The following is a 22,849-nucleotide window of genomic DNA, read 5'->3' as shown; positions in this document are numbered from 1 at the left end:
ATTTGTCTCTTTTATATACCAAGCCTGACTGGATCTGCCCCTGGAAAAGCTGCCCCCTCCCATTTGCCCTTCAGTATCGTTGGAAAGGCAACAGTGCTGGGATGTTCCACCTCCACTTCAAGGCAGGACTATTGCAGAAGCCCTCCCTCTCCTGATGGGAGCAGGCGAGGCCCGTAAGAGCCGAGGGGCATTGCAAAGTCTGCCAAGCACAATAAGCACATATCCTAAATATGATATTATTAGCATCCATTCCCGAAATGAAGTCCAACATCATCAGAAAAATTCCAAACAGGAATAGCAACACAATTGCTACTCCTGTTTGGTATTTACTGAGGCCGCTGAAAAATCACGGTGCTTTTAACTCAGGGTCATTATTAAAACCAGGAAAGTAGGAGACACAGAGAGAAAAATGTTGCTGATCGTGATACTGGCTGAATACCAGTTTGCAATATATTGCAGTATTAAATGGTAATTCAGGAAGTTCCTTGCAGGTCTCACAGTTTATGCCAATGCATAGAGGGACACAGACACACTGGCAGTTCTTCCTTTGAAAAGTATAAATGCCCACAGTTATATAAATGTGGAGCAGACTTAGCAAAGGATGGTGTTTGGTTTTGTTTTTAGAGCTTTTCTACAGAAAGGTGTTAGTTATCTGTATATTCTTTCACTTTTGTGGCAGAATAGAGGACCAAGCTTACACTGTGGTACAGTAGAATAATGCAGGCACATGTGGAAAAAGCAGTTACTTTTATTTTTACAATTGAATGCTCTTTAAAATCACCAGAAGGGTTTGTTGGACACAGAAGAGGAACTGGGTGGTCATAAGATGGTCTAAAGCACTCTTAGCAGAGAATGACAAGAGCCTCACGTAGAAAAGCTCTTAAAGTTCTCTGGCTACTAAAGGAAATGAATGTTGGAGGCATTCTTAGCTTCTGAGATGTCCAAAGCCAGAGGTTTTTGTTCTGCTTTGTACTGCAGCCCCTTGTGACCAAGGCTGCTGCCAGGCAGAAGGTTTCAAGCACTGTATACTTTCCATTTTTCTTCTTAAGGGGATTGTCTGCAGAAAGGAAAAATAAATGAGAGAAGTACTGGAGAACTCAAGGAGGTTTCTTTGCACAGAAGATGATCTTTTCTGAGTCATGCATGAACTTATGTGAATGGGGTAGGGTGATGGCACCATAAAAGGCTTGTCTGAAAGTGCCCTTGGTGAAGGAGAATGGGCAGCATCCAATCCTTTCACTCTGCTAGCAGGATGAGACACTAGTGAAACAGGAAGCTCACGCCGTGGGAAGCTGCTACTTCTGGAACGGAAAGTATCAGCAGAGCTTGCAGAAAAGAGCTCCACTGACTTACCCCATTCTGGAAGCCATAGTTTGGGCAAGGTTGCTGCATTGCACTAGCCATTATTCCCAGTAAGATAGCATCCTGAGTAATGGGGCATGGCCAGCACTGGGCAGAGCTTCAAGAAATGTCCTGACCCTTGTCAGTTCAAGGCAGCCACTAATAGACATGAAATCCAGCCTGATAGTTATTGGCTACTAATGCAAATGCTAGAGGAGGAGGAGGAGGAGGAGGAGGAGGAGGAGGAGGAGGAGTGGTGGCCATGTTCACAGCATGCTGAAGTGCTACCAGTGAACTCTGGGATGGCTCCGCTTCATCTTGCTTACGAAAAGGGGACAGGATGTAATTCATAATTACGCTGGGCAGTGGAGTGGGGGACGCACAGTCCATGATCACTCCCAGCTGCTTCATTCCTTGGTGTATATGAAGATGCATTCAGAGATCTCTGCTACCACAAAAGAAGAGTTAGGAGTGGTGGAAGGACAAACAAGCCTAATATTGTGATTAAGTTGCTTTACATAACAAGGTGTGATATTACAGTTGTGGCACTGGGGCATGCGCAAAAGGCTCAGTCAGCAATCGTCCCCCAGTAATGGCCATGTGCCTGCTGCCACAGCTAGTGTGGATTCAGGTGTGGATTCAGGAGACTTCACCTCCAGGAACACCTGGCTTTACTGGAGGGCCATGCCGGATGTGGTCGGAGCTCCTCTGTGTGCTAACAATCTGCTCGAGCATAGGAAGTGCAACTCACTTCCTGCGTTCTTACACACACGGTTACATTAATACAAACACTTTCAGACAAAGTATGCTTGACCCCACAAGTTTAGCCCTCTCTTCCTTGGGGAGAAGCTTTTTGCTGTAGGAGAGAAGTGCAGAAGCTCCCTATTTTGGACATCTGGGATGTAGGAAGCAGGATTCACTCACACTGCCTGAGCGAGGGCATATAATTAACAGCCAAAGCTGCTCACATTGTGTGACCTTGCAAGTGACTCAGTCTAGTTTCCTAAAGATAAAATGGGAACAACAGAGACCTTTGTTCTTTTTCAGAAACAACCTCAGAAATGGGTAGCTTACCTATGATAAATGCCTTCTGTTTCCAGAGCACATGTCCCCATCCCTGACAACTTAATCCACAACAAATTAAATGGAGATGGTAGACATACTTGAACTAGCGTGTGTGTTGGGGGGCAGGGTTTGCATGCTACAGCCCATCACGGTAACCTCCACGATGGGCTTCCATGAAGCGCCAAGCTGCCATGATGGGTCAGACACATCATAGTGGCTTTTCTTCCTCCCTTTCCCCCTGGCCACATCCCAGGGGACGCCATGGAGAGAATGCGGCATCTCTCTCGGCAGCTGTGACCATGCACTGAGTTCAGCTTGCTGCAGCTCTCCCACTTGGCAAACAGGGCTCTCACTCTGGCACCACAGAGCAGGAGACGGGGGTATCTCAACCTCTCTGCTAAGCTGCCTCGTTCTTGAGGCAGTTTGTAGGCTCTCTGCCTGCAAGGAAGATGTTCGGGCAGGAGTTGGGAGCTGCTTTTGTTCTGAGAACAGCCCTTCACCACCAGGCACACCTACCCCATTCCTTGCTGCTGCTTGGGAGAAAGCTGTTCCGGCAGGAGCAAGGATGGGAACCCTCAAGTTCCATGGCTCCCACCCCAGTGCCCACCAGGGTGGCCTGGTCTTAGGCAGAAGCAAGGAGGGCTGAACTGAGCTTGCGCCAGATGCCTTGTCCTTGGCACCAGCCAGGCAAGCTCAGCCCAATCCCCTTCTTTGCCTTGGAAGAAACACTTTTTCCTAACTAATCCAAGTGCACCACGTCCACACTCTCAGTGCTTACTGTGAAAAGGGCCTGTGTTGATATATTGCAGGCATGGTCGAACCTAGCTTACTCCAAGTGATTTTAAGCATAGCTTTAAGCCATGTGCTTACAACTATGTGCTTGCTTCTTTGCTTACAAAAAGCAGTGATGGGGGGGGGTGACCTGGATGGGGTTCAGATTAGTGCAATGCGCTATGCATAGCATAGAGTTACCCATCTTCCCCGTGCTCACCTGAGTGGCTTTTTCCCAGGTAAGAGCAGGAGAGGCAGGGTTTTAGGTGTGATGCCCTGTTTTCAGAGCATCTCTTCCAAGCCAGCTCCCAGGTCCAGCCTGAGTGGCTTACTCCCAGGCAGGAGCTAAGGGTCAGCAGCCCAAGGATGGAGCAGTGCCACCCAGCTCCTGCCTCTTGCCATAGGGCAGGTATCTGGGGCAGGAGGGAGGAGGAACACCTCTGAAAGCAGTGCCAAAATGGGGCAGCTGTCAACAGCATTTCTGGGCAGCTGTTTGGTGAGAGCAGCAATGGCTGCTCACGTCTGGCATTTCTCCCATGATGTCTAAGTTCGGACAACACAACAAGCCATTGTGGTAGGGAGAAACCAGATCACCATGGCTGGGTTGGGATCATGTGACCAACAATCAATACCAGTCAGTGCTTGCTTGTTGTGACATGCAAACCGACTTTCTGCATCAGGAGTGTATTCTTTCTATTTTAATCTTTATATGGCGATCTAATGGTAAAACTACAACAATCCTCTGAGATAGGACAGCAGTATCACCACCCCCATATTGCAAGTGAGGAATTGACAGGAAAAACTGCAACTGTCCAAAGGTCTGAAGTGAGATTTTGAGCCAAGCTACTCACCCCATAGCTCACATTCTGGATCATGACATCATTCTAACTCTCATCTTCAACCTAACAATGAAGATTAAAAGGTATGAATAACTTCTGGTAATTATGTATCCATCACAGGGCCCTGTCACTCTGCATGGAAAAACTGAACAGCATGGAAATATGTGTTCTGAAAACAAACATGCACAGTCCATTTCTGAAATAGCTACGTGAAGAAGAATGCGGTGTGTAGGATGCCTTCATCAGAGGCCACAGTTGCATACTTTGTCAGGCAAGGGGCAACCTTGTGACAAATTGTCTGGCGTTGCTTGGTCAGCACGGCTGCGTGACAGCTCCACTGTACTGAGCTCCTGCCTTCATATTTCTGAGGAACTTTCTGTTTCAGAGTAGGAGGGCAGAGACAAGATCTAAAACCAGTGGGAAGTTTTATTTTCCCCACACCACCACCTGCTTGAAGGGAAGCATTTGAAACCACAGTCACACACACTGAAGAGAAAGCAAATCCAGTCTGCTTCTCCACTTTTCTTTTCCTTTTTAAAGGGGGTTTCCTTCTTCACTTTGAACAATGCTGTCCTTCCTGTCCTGAATGATTTGTATGCTGAATCTAAGGCAAAGTTGGCTTTATCTATTGAAATATGGTGGTGATAACAGCCCATTCTTCTCCACCATTGTCCTTGCTCCATAAACTGTGAATATTTACACTGGATTTGCCTTTAAAATCTAATTACCTCTGTTTGCATGCAAGGATGTGGAAGAAAATGGTCAGCCTATTCTCATGTGCGATAATGGCATATTTGTATACGCAACAGAAAGTGAAGGGAAGTTTTGTGGATCATGCTTCTCAGGTGGGAGTGCAAACCATTCTGCCCTGACATGGCGAATTCATGAAGTTCTTTGTGAATGTTCATCTTGTCTTGTTTTGGTATAAAAAACACTTACCCATGCAAAGCTGTGGGGCGGGGAGAGTTTGAGAGAAATGGTTGCAGATACTAAAGATATCCTCAGCCTGCTGCCTTCCAGATACATTGGACTACAATTTCCATCCTCTCTACCAGATTGGGAAAAGCTGACCTAAGCTTCATCAGGTTCAGTCTGATGGATCTTCTACAATGACATTCAAGGCAGCTTTTTGATCACCCCAAGAAAGGTGATCATTATAGCAGCTTGATCTTGAATTAAGTAGACATTCCTACTGCTCCATGTAAATTAATTCCTTGTAAGTAGAAAAAGTGTTGCTCCTTGTCCTACATTTTCTAAACATGAATTTCAGAAGTGAGAACATGTCTTGCTGTGTCATTCTTATACTGGCTGCTTTTGCAAGATACTAAATTGTGGCTCAGTGCAAGGCTTTTGTTTACTGACCCAGGTGATCCACCAAGAAACAATTATTTGCATAGTGGCTCAGTGAGGCAGACATACAGGGTGAGCCATACCTCTGAGCACATGACCAGCCCAAGAAATTTGTTTTCATTGCTGAATCTTGGCTATTAACCTTTTCTACAAAAATCCAGCCCACTCCTGCTCCCATCCCCATCAGCTTTTCTTTTCTTCCAGAAAGACAGAGTTTCAGTTGTTGTAAAACTTAGAAACTATTACAGATCTACCACAAACCCTGAAGATCCTGGCATGCCTTTCACCAGCACTGAATTCATGATCAAGCACTTTAACATCACTATGGAGACATATGGACTGGTAGTTTACAATGTATGCTATTTAGAGAGGGAAATCTTGGAGCATATATGAAAATGCTTGTATGTTGTATATATTTATTGGCCCTTTAGATCTTGGCAGTTATTAAACATTAAGTCAAAATAAGTTCAATGTCTATAAGTTATGTCTGAGTTTTGTAACTCAGGAAGCTAGCTTATACTGACCTTGTTTGCACATAATAGCAACAATTCCTGGATTGTTTAACCCAGGCATTGCTTGGGATGAACAGATTGTGCAAGCTATGTACAGGCCATTTCTACTTTTAGTTAACCCATAAACACCCTGTTCTCAGGCTGTTTCATGATTTGCAAACGCCAAAATTCTTGGTTGTTAACAAAACAAACAATTGTAAATTAACCCATGGTTAATTTTGGAAATAACTTGGATGCTTAACCCAAACCAACCCAAAGATTCCACATTTACACAACCAAGCAATTGGGCATTCCTGGGATAAATAAAAGCAGAAATAACTTGCATATCTGCCTAAGCCAGTTGGTTATGCCAAAAAACAAAAACAGAATGTTTGCCTGGCCTATTCAAGTACTAATTATAATGTTATTTCATTAGCTCACAAAAAGTTAAATCACACAGAATAATTTTAAAGAAACAAGTACATTACAGCACTATCCTAGTCAAGAAAGTCAGCAGAATGAAAAAGTAACAGCAGGCATTGTATTCTAGTGCTGGGCTGAAATATTCAGGTCAAACAAATGTTCTGGTTTTTGAGGTTAGGGCAGGGAAAAAACACCCCCCCCACACACACACACACACATATCGTACTAACCTTTGACCATGGGCAAATGTAAAGAAATTTTAGCCTTGTCTTTAAATATAAGGTGGCTGAAGTTTTTCTCTCCCTTGCTTCCACCCAAAGTTTTGTGTCTACTTCAAGCTTCCGGTTTTGGCCAGGATACCCCAGTCCTGGTCAAGCAACACTCCTGCAGCTTTCTTGAAGAAAACTGTCAGTGCCTCCATTGTGACCAACCTGGAGTCGCAAGAGACTGATAGCGACTCACAGAAAACGAGATGGCTGGCTGGACTGGACCAAGCCACCATCTTATTATTGCACATCATTTGTGGCAACATTTTGTTACAGTTCTCTCTGGCTGGGAGTTGTAGGGCTTATTTCCACTTTGGCATACAAAGGATGACAGGGCACACTCTTCTCCTGATGACTATAAGTCTCTGAACTCGGAGGCTTACAGTCATGCAATGGATAGCATGTGCAGTGATGGAGATGATCTTTGCTTCTCCATCCTCTGCTCCTGCCTTTTCTGCACAGCTAGCCCGAGTGCCTTGGAGGGCCAAGGAAGCGGGCTGGCGAGGCCTCAGGATTGCTCATATCCCAGCCTCCTGAAATTCTGTCTCTTGAAGCTGCCTTCCTGATCTTGCTGTGATGGGGATGGGTTGCAACTCTGAGGTTGGAGCATTGTCACCAGCCCGGAATCTGGGAATCTGAACTGTCCAGGGACCATAGGATTGGTCCCTTACTTTCAACCATATATGAATTTGAGCAGAGGTGCTTTGTGCTTCTCACTGCAGGTACAAAGGCAGAGGCTGGTCTTCAAAAACTGCTCTCCAGCAAACTGTTTTAAAAGGGAGGAAAGCCGTACAGTCAATAGATGATCACGGAGGTCATCCAGCCAGCCAACTGTTGCCATAGCAATGCAGCCACCTAGGACATTATTTCATCTTGCACTATCTTCTCAGATAATGCTTGCAGCCAAATTTGCAGATAGTCCTTGCAAATTCCAGCCTTCCAGTATGTTTTGGAGGAAGGGCCAGAGGTGCTCTTACCTCCAGTAATGGAATTTGCTCTCAGGGTGTAAATGCTTGCACCCAGGGCAGAGCTTTAACTTTAGCTCCATTTAACTCTTCAGAATGATATTGTATAATAAACAGGATAGAATTATCCTACCCATAAACAAATGGACTCTTTATGAATAATCGGATTGTGATTTAACAGCATGAAGATTACCGTAAAACAGCTCCAACCTTGGAATAGCTAACATTAGACATACCAAAACTATTATTAGCTGGAACAAACTTTAAAAGGACAGTGTTGTTTCTTTTTGTAAGCCAGCCAGAAAAGAAAAGAAACATACCCAGGTATGACTGGTTGGAAAGCATGAAGGGCTCCACTTCTCCTTACTTTTTGCAAGCTGTGGAATTCTACCCAACTTTACTTCTTTTGCCAGACCTGATCATCTACCAAGCATTTTATAATTTTAGAAGCACATCTATAATCCCATACTTTTTTCAGCCTTCGTCTAGGGCTGTCAAACTGTTTTCCTGATGGGGTTTCTTTGCTTTAGCAGTGGTATGAATGGCAGTAAGTTAACAGGTGAAGCCCTTTCTCATCCCTGCATTTCCTGGTCAGAGCAAGGCAACAGATGAAGTTAACGCATATTGCCATGGCACCCTTTTCCACACACTAATTGTAGCAAATCAGAATACTAGTAAAGGCACCATAGCACCGCCCTTCAATCATCTCAGCAGGATGGTTCATGAAAAGAATAGAACAATAAAAATAGGTAGATCTATCCTACCCTTCAACACTGAGCTAGCAAAACTAATATAAAAGCAAACAACTATAAACAGGGCAAAGATAAATCTGCAGAAATATTGCAGCTAAAAACTGTATCTAGCACTGAAAAGACAGGTGCAGCTCCAGAACCAGTTTTCCTGGGGAGAGCATTCCAACAGTGCAGAGCTGTTCATCTCAGATAATAGGGAGATTTGGGTTCTTAGGATGGGTGAGGTGGAAGAGAGAGAGGCTGGGCCTCTCTTTTAGGGACAGAAAGGAACCAGCATGGTGTGAAACCACACCACAGGTGGTATCTACCAAACTGTATACCGCTTATTAGTCATCCATCACACCCCCTTGCTAGTAGCCTGGGCTACCCTGTGCCTTACTGGCCTTGTCTCTGGGTTCACATTCCCTTCATGCAAACAAGAAAACGGCCTGGCTAGCCATTGCTGACAGAAATAGCAAGCAAGCTTGTCAGTCTTAAGTTTCTTAAAACCTTCCTGAATAAACAAACAAACACCCCAAATCAACAACACTTAATGGAGTCTACAAAAGGAGTTGACAAAAGTGCCTTGAACAGGCCATATGTGCATATGAAAGGGCTTTTGCTTGTCTCAATTGGCATAAAAATGGCTTTCAAGTTACAGCCAGTACATGTAATTTAGACTGAAACTTTCCTGCAGCAGTGCATAACAAGAACATATGCATAACAACCCTTGACCTATCAACTTTCAATTGCATAACAATAGTTTGGCCTAACAAACTTTAAATCCATCTTGAAAATGCTTTCCCTCAATGGATTTTAATATTTGCTGGGTGTTGGAGCTCAGACCCTTGGCTTTCAAAATAAGATTAAAATGATCTTAGTTCACCTTCTTATGTGCCTTTTGTTTGGGGTTTAAAAGTGCCTCACAGAATGATTCCTATGTAAATTAGGAGACATTTTGTTACCCCGACATGTTTTGATTTATAGAAAGAAATCTGTAAAAGGCTGGAAGCTGATATTTGGAAACAGTTTTTACTAGGCCAATTTTGACATTGTCCTAAAAGGACTAGATTGTAGGTCTACCTATGTGTAATTTAAACTGCAGAATGTAAGCCTGGGAGGGCCCAGTTCTCCAACATGTGGGATTGAGGCTTTAGAAAATTCTCAATAAACTTGTAAGGAGTACCAAAAGATCAACGAATATTGTTTAAGAACAACTGGTCAATTGAGTTGCCACAAAATCACAGCACAATTAAAAATTCCTAATGCAAACCAAATCGAAAGAGTTTTCAGATTACTTTTATTTGGAAGTAAAATTCTTAGCCAAGAAGCACCCTTTCCTGCTTTATTATGCTAGCAGAAAATCTTACAGTCTAAACCACCCTGTTATTGAATTAAATTACTTGAGTTTAGATTGGATTAAATTCAACAGTAGACTGTGTTGACACAAGCAATCAAAGATTTCACATCAGTATCCACAGTGACTTGATGCTGTACATGCAAAGTCTGCATATGCAGAAATCACTGAAGTTGAGCCTCAAAGTGCACTTAGCGCCCTTTTATCTCCAGGCCTGTTTTGCAATGGGTGTGTGTTGCAAAACCGGAGACTTCCTAACTGCCATTTCACCACAGTAAAGCTAAACATTGCAAGGAAGGATTTGTGCACAGATAGGAGCAAGTAGCTGCCAATAACCTTCCCTTCGGATTCAGCAGGAAAAAAATGTGTTCCATGGGGCACATTCTTCTTAGTAGGGGTACTAAGTCCAGATCTTGAAAGGTCTCATGTCCCTTTAGCTCTTAGGTTATTCAAAACTATATTTTAATCTGCTCCTTTGAGAATGGTGAAGCAGGGATGGAGAATATCACACTAGAGATAGAGAGCCAGGGCAGTGTAGTGGCTAAGAGCATGGGACTGGGACTCAGGCGATCTGGGTTCTAGTCCCCACTCAGCCATGGAGCCAACTGGGTGACTCTGGGCCAGTCACAGACTCTCAGCCCAACCTACCTCACAGGGTTGTTGCTGTGGGGATAAGATGATGGAGGAGATGTAAGCTGCCTTGAGCCCTTTGTAGGAAAAAGGCAGGTATAAATCAGAATAATCAATAAATAAATAGCTCTCCAGATGTTCTGCAGTTAGAGTGATACATCCAGTCCATATTCTCACTCTGGACTGATCACTCTGTTTTTACCTAGCATACCTCACATATGAGGACAAAGTAGAGGGGGAATATACCCACCCAGAGCTACTTGGATAAAGGATGGGATCTCCATTTAATAAAATTAACCCAGTATCCTACTAGTGTGAAGTATGTTGCAGTGTTCCAATATCTGCACTATGGGACTAATGCAATAGGAAAGTAGTACATTGCCACTGAATTTCAGCAGAAAATTGCTTGTTTTCCCATTGCTGCAGTTCTGTTGTGCAAGCATTGGTTTACACTAGCACAACATCAATCATGCTAGCATCTGGAAAACATTGAATACTGCCAGAAGATCCTTACATGGGGCTTTTGGACACTAATGAAGTTCATTGTGAGTTAGCTTTAACAAGTAACCAAGCTACATGGTTAAAGAAAAACTGAAAAAATCCAAAAGAATGGAAGTCCCTGGCTGGAGGAACAGAGAATTAAAGAGACATCCTCTCAGCATTGCTCCGACAATGCAGTTTCTTTTTTTACAGATAAACTGATAGAGAGTTGTCTCCTTGGCTGCAATCCACACCCACTTACCTGGGAGCAAGCTCTTGTGCACTCACACAGTAACAGTTTGCTTCTACAATAACTTTTGCAACACTTTTATTTCTGTGATTGCCACTCCTCACTTTCCTTTCGTCATGTCCACTTTATCAGTTTGTCACTACACTGAAACAAAAAGACTGGCTCTCTTATACTCCCTTGTAAGGAAGGGAGGGGAGAGAAATTGCCCTTCAGTGAAGAAAGGAAGACAAAGTCACCAAGGAGGAAGACAGAAGTTCTATCTTTACACAAGAAGCAGCTGCACTTCTTCTTTCAAGCTCAACAGGGAAAAAGCAGAAAATTACTAGATACTTCATCTGTACCTTACCATTTAGTTACTGTTGGTCTTAGGCAAACCCTACAGCAGGAGGAGACCATCCAGCAGTAATTACAGCAGTAAAACCAGTGTGAATATGTCATAATACAACATTAGCTGATGCTCAGCAGAAGTTCCATTGGTATGTAGTCATTAAAAAAAACAAGCACCCTCAGATGGACAGACACTGACTGGATTCTGTTGTTTTGCTCATAGCTCCTTTCTGACAAATCCATGTGGCTACAGCTGCAGCCTTGAAGTCCTGGTCCGAGCTCACTACGTTTTGTGCTATGCTCAGGCCTAATGATAAACTAGGGTTTATCATTAGAGGAATGACATTAGGCAAGACTTGAACTTACATGCTCCCTGCTTTTCTTTCCTCTTCCAACAAGGCTACTAAGAGAATAGAAAATTTGTTTCTGTTCTTAGATAGCCCCCAGTTTAGCATGACATCCAACCTTAAACAATCATTAACTTTAACTATGATTTATAGAAATAATCCAGCTTCATGCATCTTTGAGTCAACATCTCACAGAAAGAAAAACTATGCAAGCAGATCGAAGAAAAAAATCCAAACAACAGTGGACTACCTAAATGTTTTCAGTTTATCATTTCTTGATTTGTTTAGGCAGTGAATTTCTACTCCACCCTCCAGTAAAAACAAAGTCTCAGAGTGGCTTACATGCAAATAAATTCATCATGAAGCTCAATTGGAGCCACAGAAGAACAAAATCAAGAACCATGATTAAGCTAGCATCAGATAATGGATTAAAAGGTGCAAGCAACTTTAAACAAAAATCCTTTGTCTAGCACCAAGAAGAAATCAACATGGGTGTCAGACAGGCCTTCCTAGGGAAAGAATTTTAAAGTTGGGATTTCACCACCCAAAAGGCCAGTATGTCAGCAGATTGTGCAGTATGCCTACATGCCTCAACTGGGGGAATGTGATGCATGCCATGGCTTCTCGTGGTGGACGCCTCCAATTACAGGACTCTCACTCAATGCACCTTCGATCCAGATTGTATGTCTGATTGCATAGGAGGAGCACGTTCCCATCTAGGCTTCAGGTCTGCATCTGTCATGGTGCAAGGGCCTATGGCTCCTGGGGGCAGTCTCTGTTGATGATGCTGGATCTGAAAAGCCAACCCAAGCCAAGCAAAGGGGTTTCTAAACATGGGACCCAGAGGCATTATATAAAGACAATAAGATAACTGTCTCCTGCAGCCATTTTCCTGATACTTCTTTTCAGCATTAGGCAGCCTAACACTTCTACCTGTCACAGCATCAGCTGCCCTACCACTACAGTGGTACCATGGCTCACGAACTTAATCCATTCCAGGACTCTGGTCGTGACCCAAAATGGTTGTGAGCCAAGTTAAATTTCCCCATAAGGTTCAACATAAATAAGGTGAATCTGTTCTGTAACTATTTTTTTAAATCAGAAAAATGTGAAGCAAAATGACAAAGGACAACAAAGATCGCAGCCATCTCCCCACTCCCCCACCCTGAGCAGGAGCGCGGCCATCTCCGCCCCCCCCCCCCAGCAGGACTGCGGTTGCACCCATCATCCCTGCACGCACCCGTCACCCCAGCACGCTGGGGAGGTGGGAGAGACGATGCGATCGCGGGTGTGCTGGGGGGAGAGAAGGGCGAGGACACGGGCGCACTTGGGGGAAAATGGGTGCAATCATGCTTGGGAGGATGAGATGGCCGAGATTGCGGTTGCGCTCCTGCAGGATAGACGGGCGCAATCTTGGCCATTTTCCTCCCACCCCAGTATGATCGCGGTCGTCTCCCCACTCAGGGGTGGGGAGAGAGGGTTGCAATAATGGCCGTCACCCAATACGGAGTTTGCGACCTGAGTTAAAATTTTTATGAAATTTTTGTTCGCAACCCAATTTGGTCGTGCACCAAAGCGTTCATGAGCCGAGTTGCCAGGGCAGAACTACCACAGGGTGGGGGGTTCAAAGAGCTGGGGGCTCAGGACTTTGTCAAACCTGATGCCAGGCCTGCTGTGCACATCATTGTCTTGTTCTGGTCTAATGAGCTTGCTTGCTAGGTTTTTCTCAGAAAACTAAAACCTGTTAATAATCAGCATTATTAATGTCTATCAATCCATTTCATTCCCCCTAATTAAAGCCTGGAATGTAAAGTATACAAAGCAAATATAGTTACAGCGTTTAAAGTCAGATACAAAAGGCAAAATTTGCTACTAGATGCAAACCAACAACCAAAACAAAAGACCTTTTCAAATATGCACATCACAGATATATCCAAGCATGTTTCTGCGATTGTTCTTCATAACAGAAGAGGGCAAGGAAAAACCTGTGCCCATTCTATAATAAATGGTAATGTATCAGATAGAAAAAGCACCATTTTAGTACCTTAAAATATGTTGACATATATCAACACACAGGAAATAAATGCTTTTCCCTGAAACCCAATGATTTTTGGCTACATCTTCAACTGACCCAGATTCACAGATAGATAAACATTGTTCTAAATTTAACTTTTGGATATTGACCTTTCAAATATTTTGTCTGCATTGCTTCAGAATTAAGAGGTGAGAATACCCATCCGGGTGAGTGGAAAAACAAACTAACAACTATGCCAGAGAACAGAAAATGACAGCTAAAGTTTGTGGCTGAGTTCTGCATATGGATACAGAGGGTGGCAAGCAAAGTGGGGACTGAAAGAAACATGGCTCGTAACACCTTGAGAGCATTTGTGTTCTCCAAGCTGCACAGGTCAGCTCATAACATAGCACATAAACCGTTTTCAATTAAAACAAACTTTAGGTTGTAGCTGATGGACTCCTCCTTAGAGAACAGCTTCTGTCTGTGAAAGGGGGCAGAGCAATTGCCACTCACAAACAATCCTCTGCAAATCCTCAGGACCTGCTCTGGAGGTATCTTTGGAACAGATTTGGGTGTGTTGTAGCCTTTCCATTATCAGTGGTGTATCTTACAGCAGGTAATATGACCCCAGAAAAAGTGGGGGTCCAATCCCCTCTTCCCATCCCCTGTAAGCACTGTTTCCAAATGTAACATCTGCTGCTATGTTTCTGAAAATATATACTATTAGATTATTAATAAATCATTTGTAAAATGTTTGAGATATGCTACATGAACTTATCGTTCTGCCCATTGCCATTTCTTAAATGAACCTACATTTTACAGCTGGGAAACGAGGTCAGAAAACCTTTTTTTTTTTTTTTTTTTGGTGGGTTATCTATGCAGTCCAATATTCTGAGAGCTGGCTGACACAGCTGTATTTGTTCTACACGTACACAGCCTGATCTGTTCTCCTTGGTCATGGGTGTACCCACTATTTTTGTGGAGAAACATCTATTTAAATCACCTTGAGTATGGATACAGCCATACTGGTCAGTGACAGTTTCTGTGATCCAATTGGTACATTTCTTAGTGATTCAGAAATCACTACTAGCTGTATCTCTCTAGCATCAATAGACACAATGCTATTTTCCCCTTAAAAATACCCCAAGAATAGCTGTAACTAGTGATTTTGCGGAGTTTTTTTCTTTGTTTGATAATTTTCTTGTCCACAGACCTCCAATGATGTCCTTCAGTTCCTCTGGGCACAAATAGCAGTGTGACTGTTGAGTGTCTATTTTCAAGAAGTTCACTTATATGGAGGATGCTCAGTACACCCTCACTCAGCATAGTCATACCATGTGTAGGGTTGGTTGTTTTGTTGTCGTTTTCCTACTTCAGACTGAATAAGTCTGACGTCTGATTGAACATAGTTTAATCCCTTTTAAATTGCTATGCAAACACTATAGACATCATTTTATTTATTTATTTATTTATTTATTTATTAAGACATTTTTATGCCGAAGCCTCGGGGCGGCTTACAACACATACATTTTACTGCTGAAATTATGATCACCAGTCCATAGATCGATCTGGCATGAGCACCTGAAGCATGGCTTGGCAGAATGGTTGCATGCTCAGCATGGCAAAGGTCCCAAGGTTAGTCCCTGGCACTTCCCATTCAAGGAAAGGGCATCAGGTAACACATGATAAGCAAAATCTCAGACCCAGATCTTGAAGTGCCAATGCCAGTTGGAGTAGAGGGAAACACCTTATACTGAGTGAGGTCTACACCTGACTGGCAATATATCACCAGGACCTCAGACTAAGGTCCTTTCCATCCACTGGAGATGCCAGGGATTGAACCTGGTACTGTATGCATGCAAGTTCTGTCCATTCGAAACAATACAGTGTGGGACTAGGCAGGATCCTGACCATTTAGTCCCATAGTGTTTCATACCAAATATAGACATCCCTCAGTGGATGGCAACATGTATCTTACTTAGGTGGTATAGGATAAATTGCAGATACATGGATATTTCTCGTTACAAAGGTAGCTTGCAACCCCCTCAGAGTTTAACATCAGCTTACACATTAGGGTTCAAAATCAGCAATCCCATTTTTCAATGTCCTTCCACTTGAAAATCATTTTCATGTTAAATAATTGCCTATCTGCAGATGTTTGTATAAATTAACAGATACAAACAAGAATTTAGGAAGAAATAAAGATGTGGTAAGATTATGTGCAGGAGAATTAATCTAAGGGTGTAATTTTATGCATGTGTAGTTAGAAGAAAAAGTTCTACAAGAAAATCTGACAATTCCATGCTGGCTGTGGAATGTTGGGAGTTTGGGGACTTTTCAGTGTAAACATACATAACGATTATACCCTAAGGCCTTTTAAAAAAAATTCTTGCATCACTTTGATGGCTTTTTACACACACAATCACACACTCATACAACCCATGTCTGATTAACTTCCAGCCCATATAGAAATATAAGCAGTATTTGTCCTGGGCATCAATGTGTTCATGCATCACATTCTGAAGAAGCGAGTCAAAATACGCATTCCATCCCTCCTCAGAGCCCCCTTTGCATTCTCAAGCAAGTACTGCGTCTTTGAAATGTTTATTTCTCTCCTTTCGCAATGCATCAGGCAGAAGCGTGCGAGGAGGTGGTATGCTTCAGAATAACCAGTTAGAGTGGATAGGACGGAAGGGTGGGGGCTGGGCAAACGTCTCATTACACTGGAGCTATTGTCTGCTGAACTCTGAAGAAAGCATGGCGTATGAAATTTCTAGGGGGTTGCAACAGAAATGGCAAAGACAGCAAACCGGTCAGAATCCCGCCCTCCGCCCCATTCCTTGGAGTGGAGGAAACGAAGCAGCATGCGAAGAGGGATTCAGCAGGCTCTGACCATTTAGGAGATGCATCACGTTGTTAGAACAGCAACCAACAGATCCACAAAAGAGCAAAATTTATCCAGTCATTTGGGTAAAAGAGCAACAGACCGCAGACACCCCACCGCCTCAGGAAACCAACAGAGCAGGGCAGGGGAGGGGGGAGGGCAACAACCACACAGCGCGAAGCATTTTACAATGGCGATCTCTGAATTCACGTACATTGCGCCATCACTTCCTTGCAGAACTTCCTGAACACTTCAAGGAAATGCCTTTCCAAAAGTGATAGTCTATTATTTTTTATGCCACACATAAATTGTAGAGTGACTCAGAATACTGGATTTAGCTGGCCTCAGATCAGCCTCTTGTATTTGGGCACATCTGAAAAAAAAAAAATCTTGAGAATAAAAACGTATTATTTCTCCCATTTCAATTATATAGCTTATTAATTGTTCCCCCCAAGTGGGGGTTGTATCCAGCTAGTTTTTGAATGACCCAGTGGTTGGTTTGTTTTTTAATGTTCACTGTATTTGCATTTAGCCCATGGCTTCTGCACTTCAGTGGCCAACAGTTGCTGAGTACCCCCTGGAATCCCCCGTGATGTGCAAATTCCAGATCTGCAAGGTAAAACATGAAAGGGAAGGTCACAGTCCCCCTCCCCTCTCTAGCCCAAGAGGTGACTCCTTCTAGCCTGGGCACGAACAGCATATCCTCAACCTTTGCATCAAGATCTGAAAAGGTAGGCCTTCCCCACAACCCCATCTTACCAGCTCATCGCCTAAATGCAGCGATCATTTGCCAGTCAGAGTTTGCAAATATGAAGCCTTTGACTTTTGTCAGAAATTGGAATCCTGCACATACAAGAATGCTTCTCTGCTGAAAAGAGGCGGTGGGGGATCTCTACAAATAAGGATTTAAATGAAAAGCTTTGGGGAGGGGGTAGATGGCTTTTGCCTTCCATTTGTAGCATGCATGAGCATTGTCTCCTGATGCTTTTTCTCTTCTTTTTTTTTAAGGGAAGCAGAAGTCTTAATGGGGCGGTGCAACAGTTAAGCTGACGATGACATCACTGCGATTTGCATAGAAGGGGGCTATAACTGGTCATGCAAGGAAAGAGTCATTTTATACTAGAGTCCAGAGCAGCTGCTGCTAAGATCGAGTTGTTTCTGTTCACAGTATCACTGGTGAGGATACAATGTACTCTTTCTTTCATTTCGGGGTTTGTTTTTCGGGCTCGTTTGCTTGCGATAGCCTCCTTTTTGTCTGCATAAATAGATACGCTGGTAATTTTGATGGTTCTGGGATTTTGGAGGCGAGGGATCCCTTGATCGCCGAGCGTTTGCACAGGGGCTTTCCCCTGCGTGCCTCGAAGGGCGGCCGAGCCGCGCGGAGCGGCGCAGGGTTTGCGGCACGGTGAAGGTAGCTCGCGGGGATGCAGCGCGACGCGTGTGAGCGAAGAGGCGAGCGTGCAGACCGTTTCCTCGCCGGCAGCTGCCTCCGGAGGGCTCCTTCGGGGTTTGCCTGGCGAGGGAGGGAGGGGACGAGGGAAGAGCCGACTGCCACTTCTCCCCGGTGTTCGGGACGCGTCTCCTCCGACGGCTTGGCGCGCCTGGGGAGCGTCTCCTCCGACGAAGACCGCCGCGGGGACGCTTTGAGCTGGGCGCGATCCGGTCCCCGGAAGGTGGTGGTGGGGTGCCGGCGCTGCCCTGCGCGTCGAGCAACAAAAGAGCAGCCCTTTGTCTCGCTGCGACGCGGCATCGTGGAGCGGATCGCGCTGAGGAGGAGAAAGTGAGGCGCGAGGGAAGAGGAAGGGCGGTGGTTGGGCTCCTCGCGCTCCAGCTGCAGCTCTTTGTGAAGAGGAAGGAATGCGGGACTCCATCCAACTGTCCTGGGCGAGAGACGCCAAGATGGAGACCGCGATTCGCGTCGCCTTGTGTCGGCACCGCCGCTCTCCAATCAGAATAACATGTTCAACACAGATAATAGCTTCATCCCAAGCACGGTTTTCTCTGCTCTCTCTCTCCATATGCAAAGCCTGGCTCGGAGGTTTCAATCGGAGGAGATCGTGCCCAGACTGCTCTTGGCAAACGAGGAGATTTGCTTTTAATCACTTAGTGCCCCCCCCGCCTTTTTTTTTTTTTTTTTTTTTAACACAGCAGAAATGATTTCTTCCTTTCCTTTCAACCTGTCCGTGGTTTCTGCCCTGGCACACAGCACTGTCTCATCAGAGACGCAGCCATGTGAGCCTGCAACTCTGTAGCTCTAGGGAAGGGTCTGTCGTTGTGAATTTATTGCACGCATCTAAAAAGTAGTTTTTAAAGTAAGGTACTATGTCACTGTTCCAGCAGGAAGGAGGAGTTGAGATGGCTGGCTTGGATTCAAATGTGCTGTGCATTTCTGAAGCAGGGTTGAGGGCGGAGGGGTGGGGAGACAGGGTGGTGATAATTTAACAGTCTGCTTTTTGTCTTTCTGTATGTAGAATAATCAGCAGATATGGCTGACAAACCAGATATGGCTGAAATTGAGAAATTTGACAAGTCTAAGTTGAAGAAGACAGAAACGCAAGAGAAAAATCCACTGCCTTCAAAAGAAAGTAAGTGGCTTTAGGAAAGAGAAAGAGGGCGTGGGCCAGAGTAGACAAAGGGAAGGCAGACCAAGTCCATATGCCTTCCGTTATCAGCTCCTTTTAAATATATCTGAAGGATTTCTATACATTACAGGACACTGTGCATTCATGTACCAATCAAGCTTGCATTAAGGATACCATCTTTTATGAAGATTAAGCATTTTTTCTGGAAATTCATAGATTTATTTTGCAATTTCTAAATACTCAAATACTGACAATTGTGAAATTTTCACTCTGTATGTCTATATGTGTAATGTTTAGCACGCAATTAAGACTGAACTCTGCTTCAAACACCTAATTTTTTTTTCTTTTTGTCTTTCTCCTCCCCCTCCCTCCCCTTCCATTTTGTAGCAATTGAACAGGAGAAGCAAGCAGGAGAATCGTAATGAAATGGGCCCTTCCAAATTATGCACTGTACATTCCACAAGCATTGCCTTCTTATTTTACTTCTTTTAGCTGTTTTAACTTTTTAAGATGCAAAGAGGTTGGATAAAGTTTAAATGACTGTACTGCCCCTTTCACATAAAAAAAAAATAGAGAGAACTACTGACGCTGAATGAAGGCGCTGTCCTTTCCATCTGCCTGTCCAGCTTTGATTGGTCTTGGTGGAATGAAAGAGCTTGCATGTTTCTTGAAAGAAGATCCTGCGAAAGGGACTACGGTAATTTAGTAACACACGAATTTACGCAAAGCTGTACCAAGGTCCTGCAAGCTGTAAAATGCAGTTAATCGAGTGCCATTTTTTTTGTTCAAATAATTTTAATTATTGGAATGCACAATTTTTTTAATATGCAAATAAAATGTTTTAAAACCTGGGCGATATTGCTATGGTATCTTTTTTCCTCTCCTTTTGGAGAATATTATCAAAGGAAGAAGCATAAGATCTATACTAACATGGAATCCTAGGAATATATAGAAGCCTATATAAACTACATTTTTTCCAGCTGACAGCAAACTATTAGGGATTTACATCTCTTGGAAAAGCATCTTAAAAATCTAAGATTACATTCATTTCTAAGAGTCTGTGCAGGAGATGTACCCTTTTGGGTGTGCTCTGTAAAAAGAATGAAATTATTTTCTTTCCTAAGCATTGGACTATCCAATCTATTTTAAATTTATTTTTATCATTTTATTAGGTTTGTATTCTACCTTGGAATTTTATATTGACAAGCCAGTAATAAAATGTAAAAATAAAATGAATCTATAGACATTGTTTTGAAAATAGTTCTTTGCTGCAGTTATCTCCTTTTAAGCCCTGTAGCAAAGCTGGGCAGATGATAACTTTCTGTGGGCTGTACATAAGCATCTAGTACGGGGGAGAAGGCTTTTGTATGGTCTTGTATGCCTGTAGCATCCATAGCAAGGAGCTATTTGGAGAAGACGTCCTTTCACCTTGCTCTTCCATAACAGACATAACATTCCGCTTTCTTGAATAGCAGGTTGTTCCAGGCATGGCGACAATTCATGTGTAGCCTTGTTCAATTTCTTGTTCAGGTTTCCTCCATGTAGGGAACAGTTTCCATGTCAGCTCTGCCAAGGGAGTCCTGATCATTGCAGATGATTCTCAGGCATATTCTAGTGTGCACTTTTGGTTCACGCAGTATTGAGAGTCTCACTGTCCTGTAGGAATGGAAAGTGTTCCCTGAAATGCATCGTGGCTGTGCATTGCAGAGAAGAAAGGACAGGCATGTCGTGTTTCTGAAAAACAAGGCCATTGGTAATCTTGCTGAGGAACCACTTGTGTGCTTTTGAGGATCCCTGAAGTTCCTGGATCATGGTCTGAAAGCCATTACCATAGGACCAGGCTTTTGTTTTTCCTTTATAAAGTGATGCTATATTAGACAGTAAGCACTGCTTATTATGTTGGGCTGGAGCTGCAACCTTCAGATGTAATCTGCCAGTGCTTGCTTGCTTTGCCTGTACTGTTCGTATACCACCTTTCTGTGGAGCTTAGTGAAATTGAACATACGGCTTTCTGTTAACTTGGAATAACTGGATGCTTTTCCCTATGGCCCCCCACCACTATACATGCACACATGCACTCCATTTTTCATTTTCAAGATGCTGAGCATGTTCAGTTAAAAGCAGGCATTCTTGATGGTGTTTTGGATCAGCAGTGAACTCCACTGTACAGTCTCTTCTGCTGTGCATGATTAGTGTAGTCATCATTTGTTAGATTGTCAATGCCCATGCTGCACAATGGAAGATCTTGTGAATACTACTTTCTCTTTCAAACCTGGATTGAAAACCATTTTTCTTGACCGAAGGGTTTTTAATGTCTTCAAATGTCAGACATGGTTAAGGTCTGGGTTTGTCTTCAGTTCTTTCTAAACGTAGCATATGTTTTTGAGAGAAAATGCCAAAACAATCTATAGTTAGAATGAATCAGAGGATTGACTCTTCTCCTGTGTGGGAGAACTGTTGAGTTCTCTCCAGTATATCCCACCTCTCCTGTAAGTCAGAGATGCAGCTGAATTGCAGGCTGTCTCACTTGTCACCGCTTCTGGCTGCCAAGCTGCTTCACTGCCCAATCGTGGGCAGAGTTAGGTACACTTAGCTCATATATTTGAATATGCCTAGCTTGTTTTGATGCATAAGATTCGTCTAGAAACATATCAAGAATAATTTTTTGGGAACCAGTGGAGACAGTATGATAATAATAATAAATACAATATAGTAACCAAACCAAGAATGATGGTGTTCTGTTAGCACAAGAGGGCTTGGCTTTGCTTTACTCAATGAGTAATCTTTAGTTGCATGGCAAAAGATAACTTAGGGGAGTTTCAAAAGCAGCTTTTGTCAGTGGGTGTGATGGTCAGCTGTTCAAAGAACCAACAGTTCCCCTTTGCACCGTAGTGCCTAAAATAAACCCTTTGCAAAATCCAAAGGGTGCAATCCTGTGAGCTCTTTACCAGGGGAAAAGTCTCACTGAAACCAGTGAAACTTCTGAGGAAATATGCATATATTTGCATTCACATGTTTGTATCCAGGCCATTCAGCACATACTCTATGATGCTGAACTGAACTCCTTAAAAAGGAATATTAACAGGATTTCGATAACTGCATTTTGTAAGGCAATTGACAAATGAAGCCGCTTATGCTACTAGAGAATTCTGTTTGTGCCTTTACGTAGTGTGGCTAGCACACAGGAAATCATTCTGCTGAGACTATTGACATGAAGAGACACCTCCAAGATAGTGATCTTAATCAGAATACACAGGATGTAGGGTGATGACTAAAATATATAGTGCTTGCTAAGTTCAGAACAGAGTGAATGTGTGCATCTGAGGCAGAAGAGTTCATTGCTACAAGTCTGTCCCCCACTCCCCTCAGCAAATGAGTAGAAGGAGCAGAAGCATTTTTTCGTGTCCTGCAAGGAGTATTACAGTATTGTTCAATGAAGGAACTTTGCTGCAGGGGTTGACAAGTTCAAGATGTTACTGTGTGTGAGGTATTGCTGGTGCTCCAAGCAGAATAAGTGACACCTCTTAGTATACGTGTACAAATGGAGTCTTCTTTACTAATAGGACTGCTCAATGGAGGAAGTACATTGAGTTGCATTGGAAAGTAGACTAACCTGAGCATTCTTGACTTGACCAAGTTTAGGTAGGGTTAGGATTAGGGGCAAAATGTTTGCCCACACAGTGCCCCTACACATACCTTAAATGTCATAAAGAGCTGAGGGTTTTATGGAGAC

General features: G+C 43.5%; 1 protein-coding gene across 2 annotated transcripts; it reads left to right on the top strand.

Moving 5' to 3' along the window:
• Nucleotides 1–14,190: 14,190 nt before the first annotated feature.
• Nucleotides 14,191–19,968, top strand: TMSB4X (thymosin beta 4 X-linked). Of its 2 annotated transcripts, XM_044432075.1 has the most exons (5): nucleotides 14,191–14,201; nucleotides 16,816–16,818; nucleotides 17,701–17,710; nucleotides 19,006–19,119; nucleotides 19,504–19,968. In XM_044432075.1, the coding sequence occupies exons 4-5, from the start codon at nucleotides 19,020–19,022 to the stop codon at nucleotides 19,536–19,538; spliced, it is 135 nt and encodes a 44-aa protein (XP_044288010.1). In that variant the 5' UTR covers nucleotides 14,191–14,201; nucleotides 16,816–16,818; nucleotides 17,701–17,710; nucleotides 19,006–19,019; the 3' UTR covers nucleotides 19,539–19,968. The 2 variants fall into 2 exon arrangements, with proteins under 2 accessions (XP_044288010.1, XP_044288000.1); XM_044432065.1 differs by lacking the exons at nucleotides 14,191–14,201; nucleotides 16,816–16,818 and having other exon boundaries at nucleotides 17,605–17,710.
• The last annotated feature ends 2,881 nt before the right edge of the window (nucleotides 19,969–22,849 follow it).

The sequence above is a fragment of the Varanus komodoensis genome, unplaced genomic scaffold (genome assembly GCF_004798865.1).
Source record: "Varanus komodoensis strain SLA01 unplaced genomic scaffold, ASM479886v1 scaffold1, whole genome shotgun sequence".
Classification (NCBI taxonomy): Eukaryota; Metazoa; Chordata; class Lepidosauria; order Squamata; family Varanidae; genus Varanus; species Varanus komodoensis.
The sequence above is the reverse complement of the archived record's forward strand: the minus strand, read 5'-3'. Positions and strand labels throughout refer to the sequence as shown.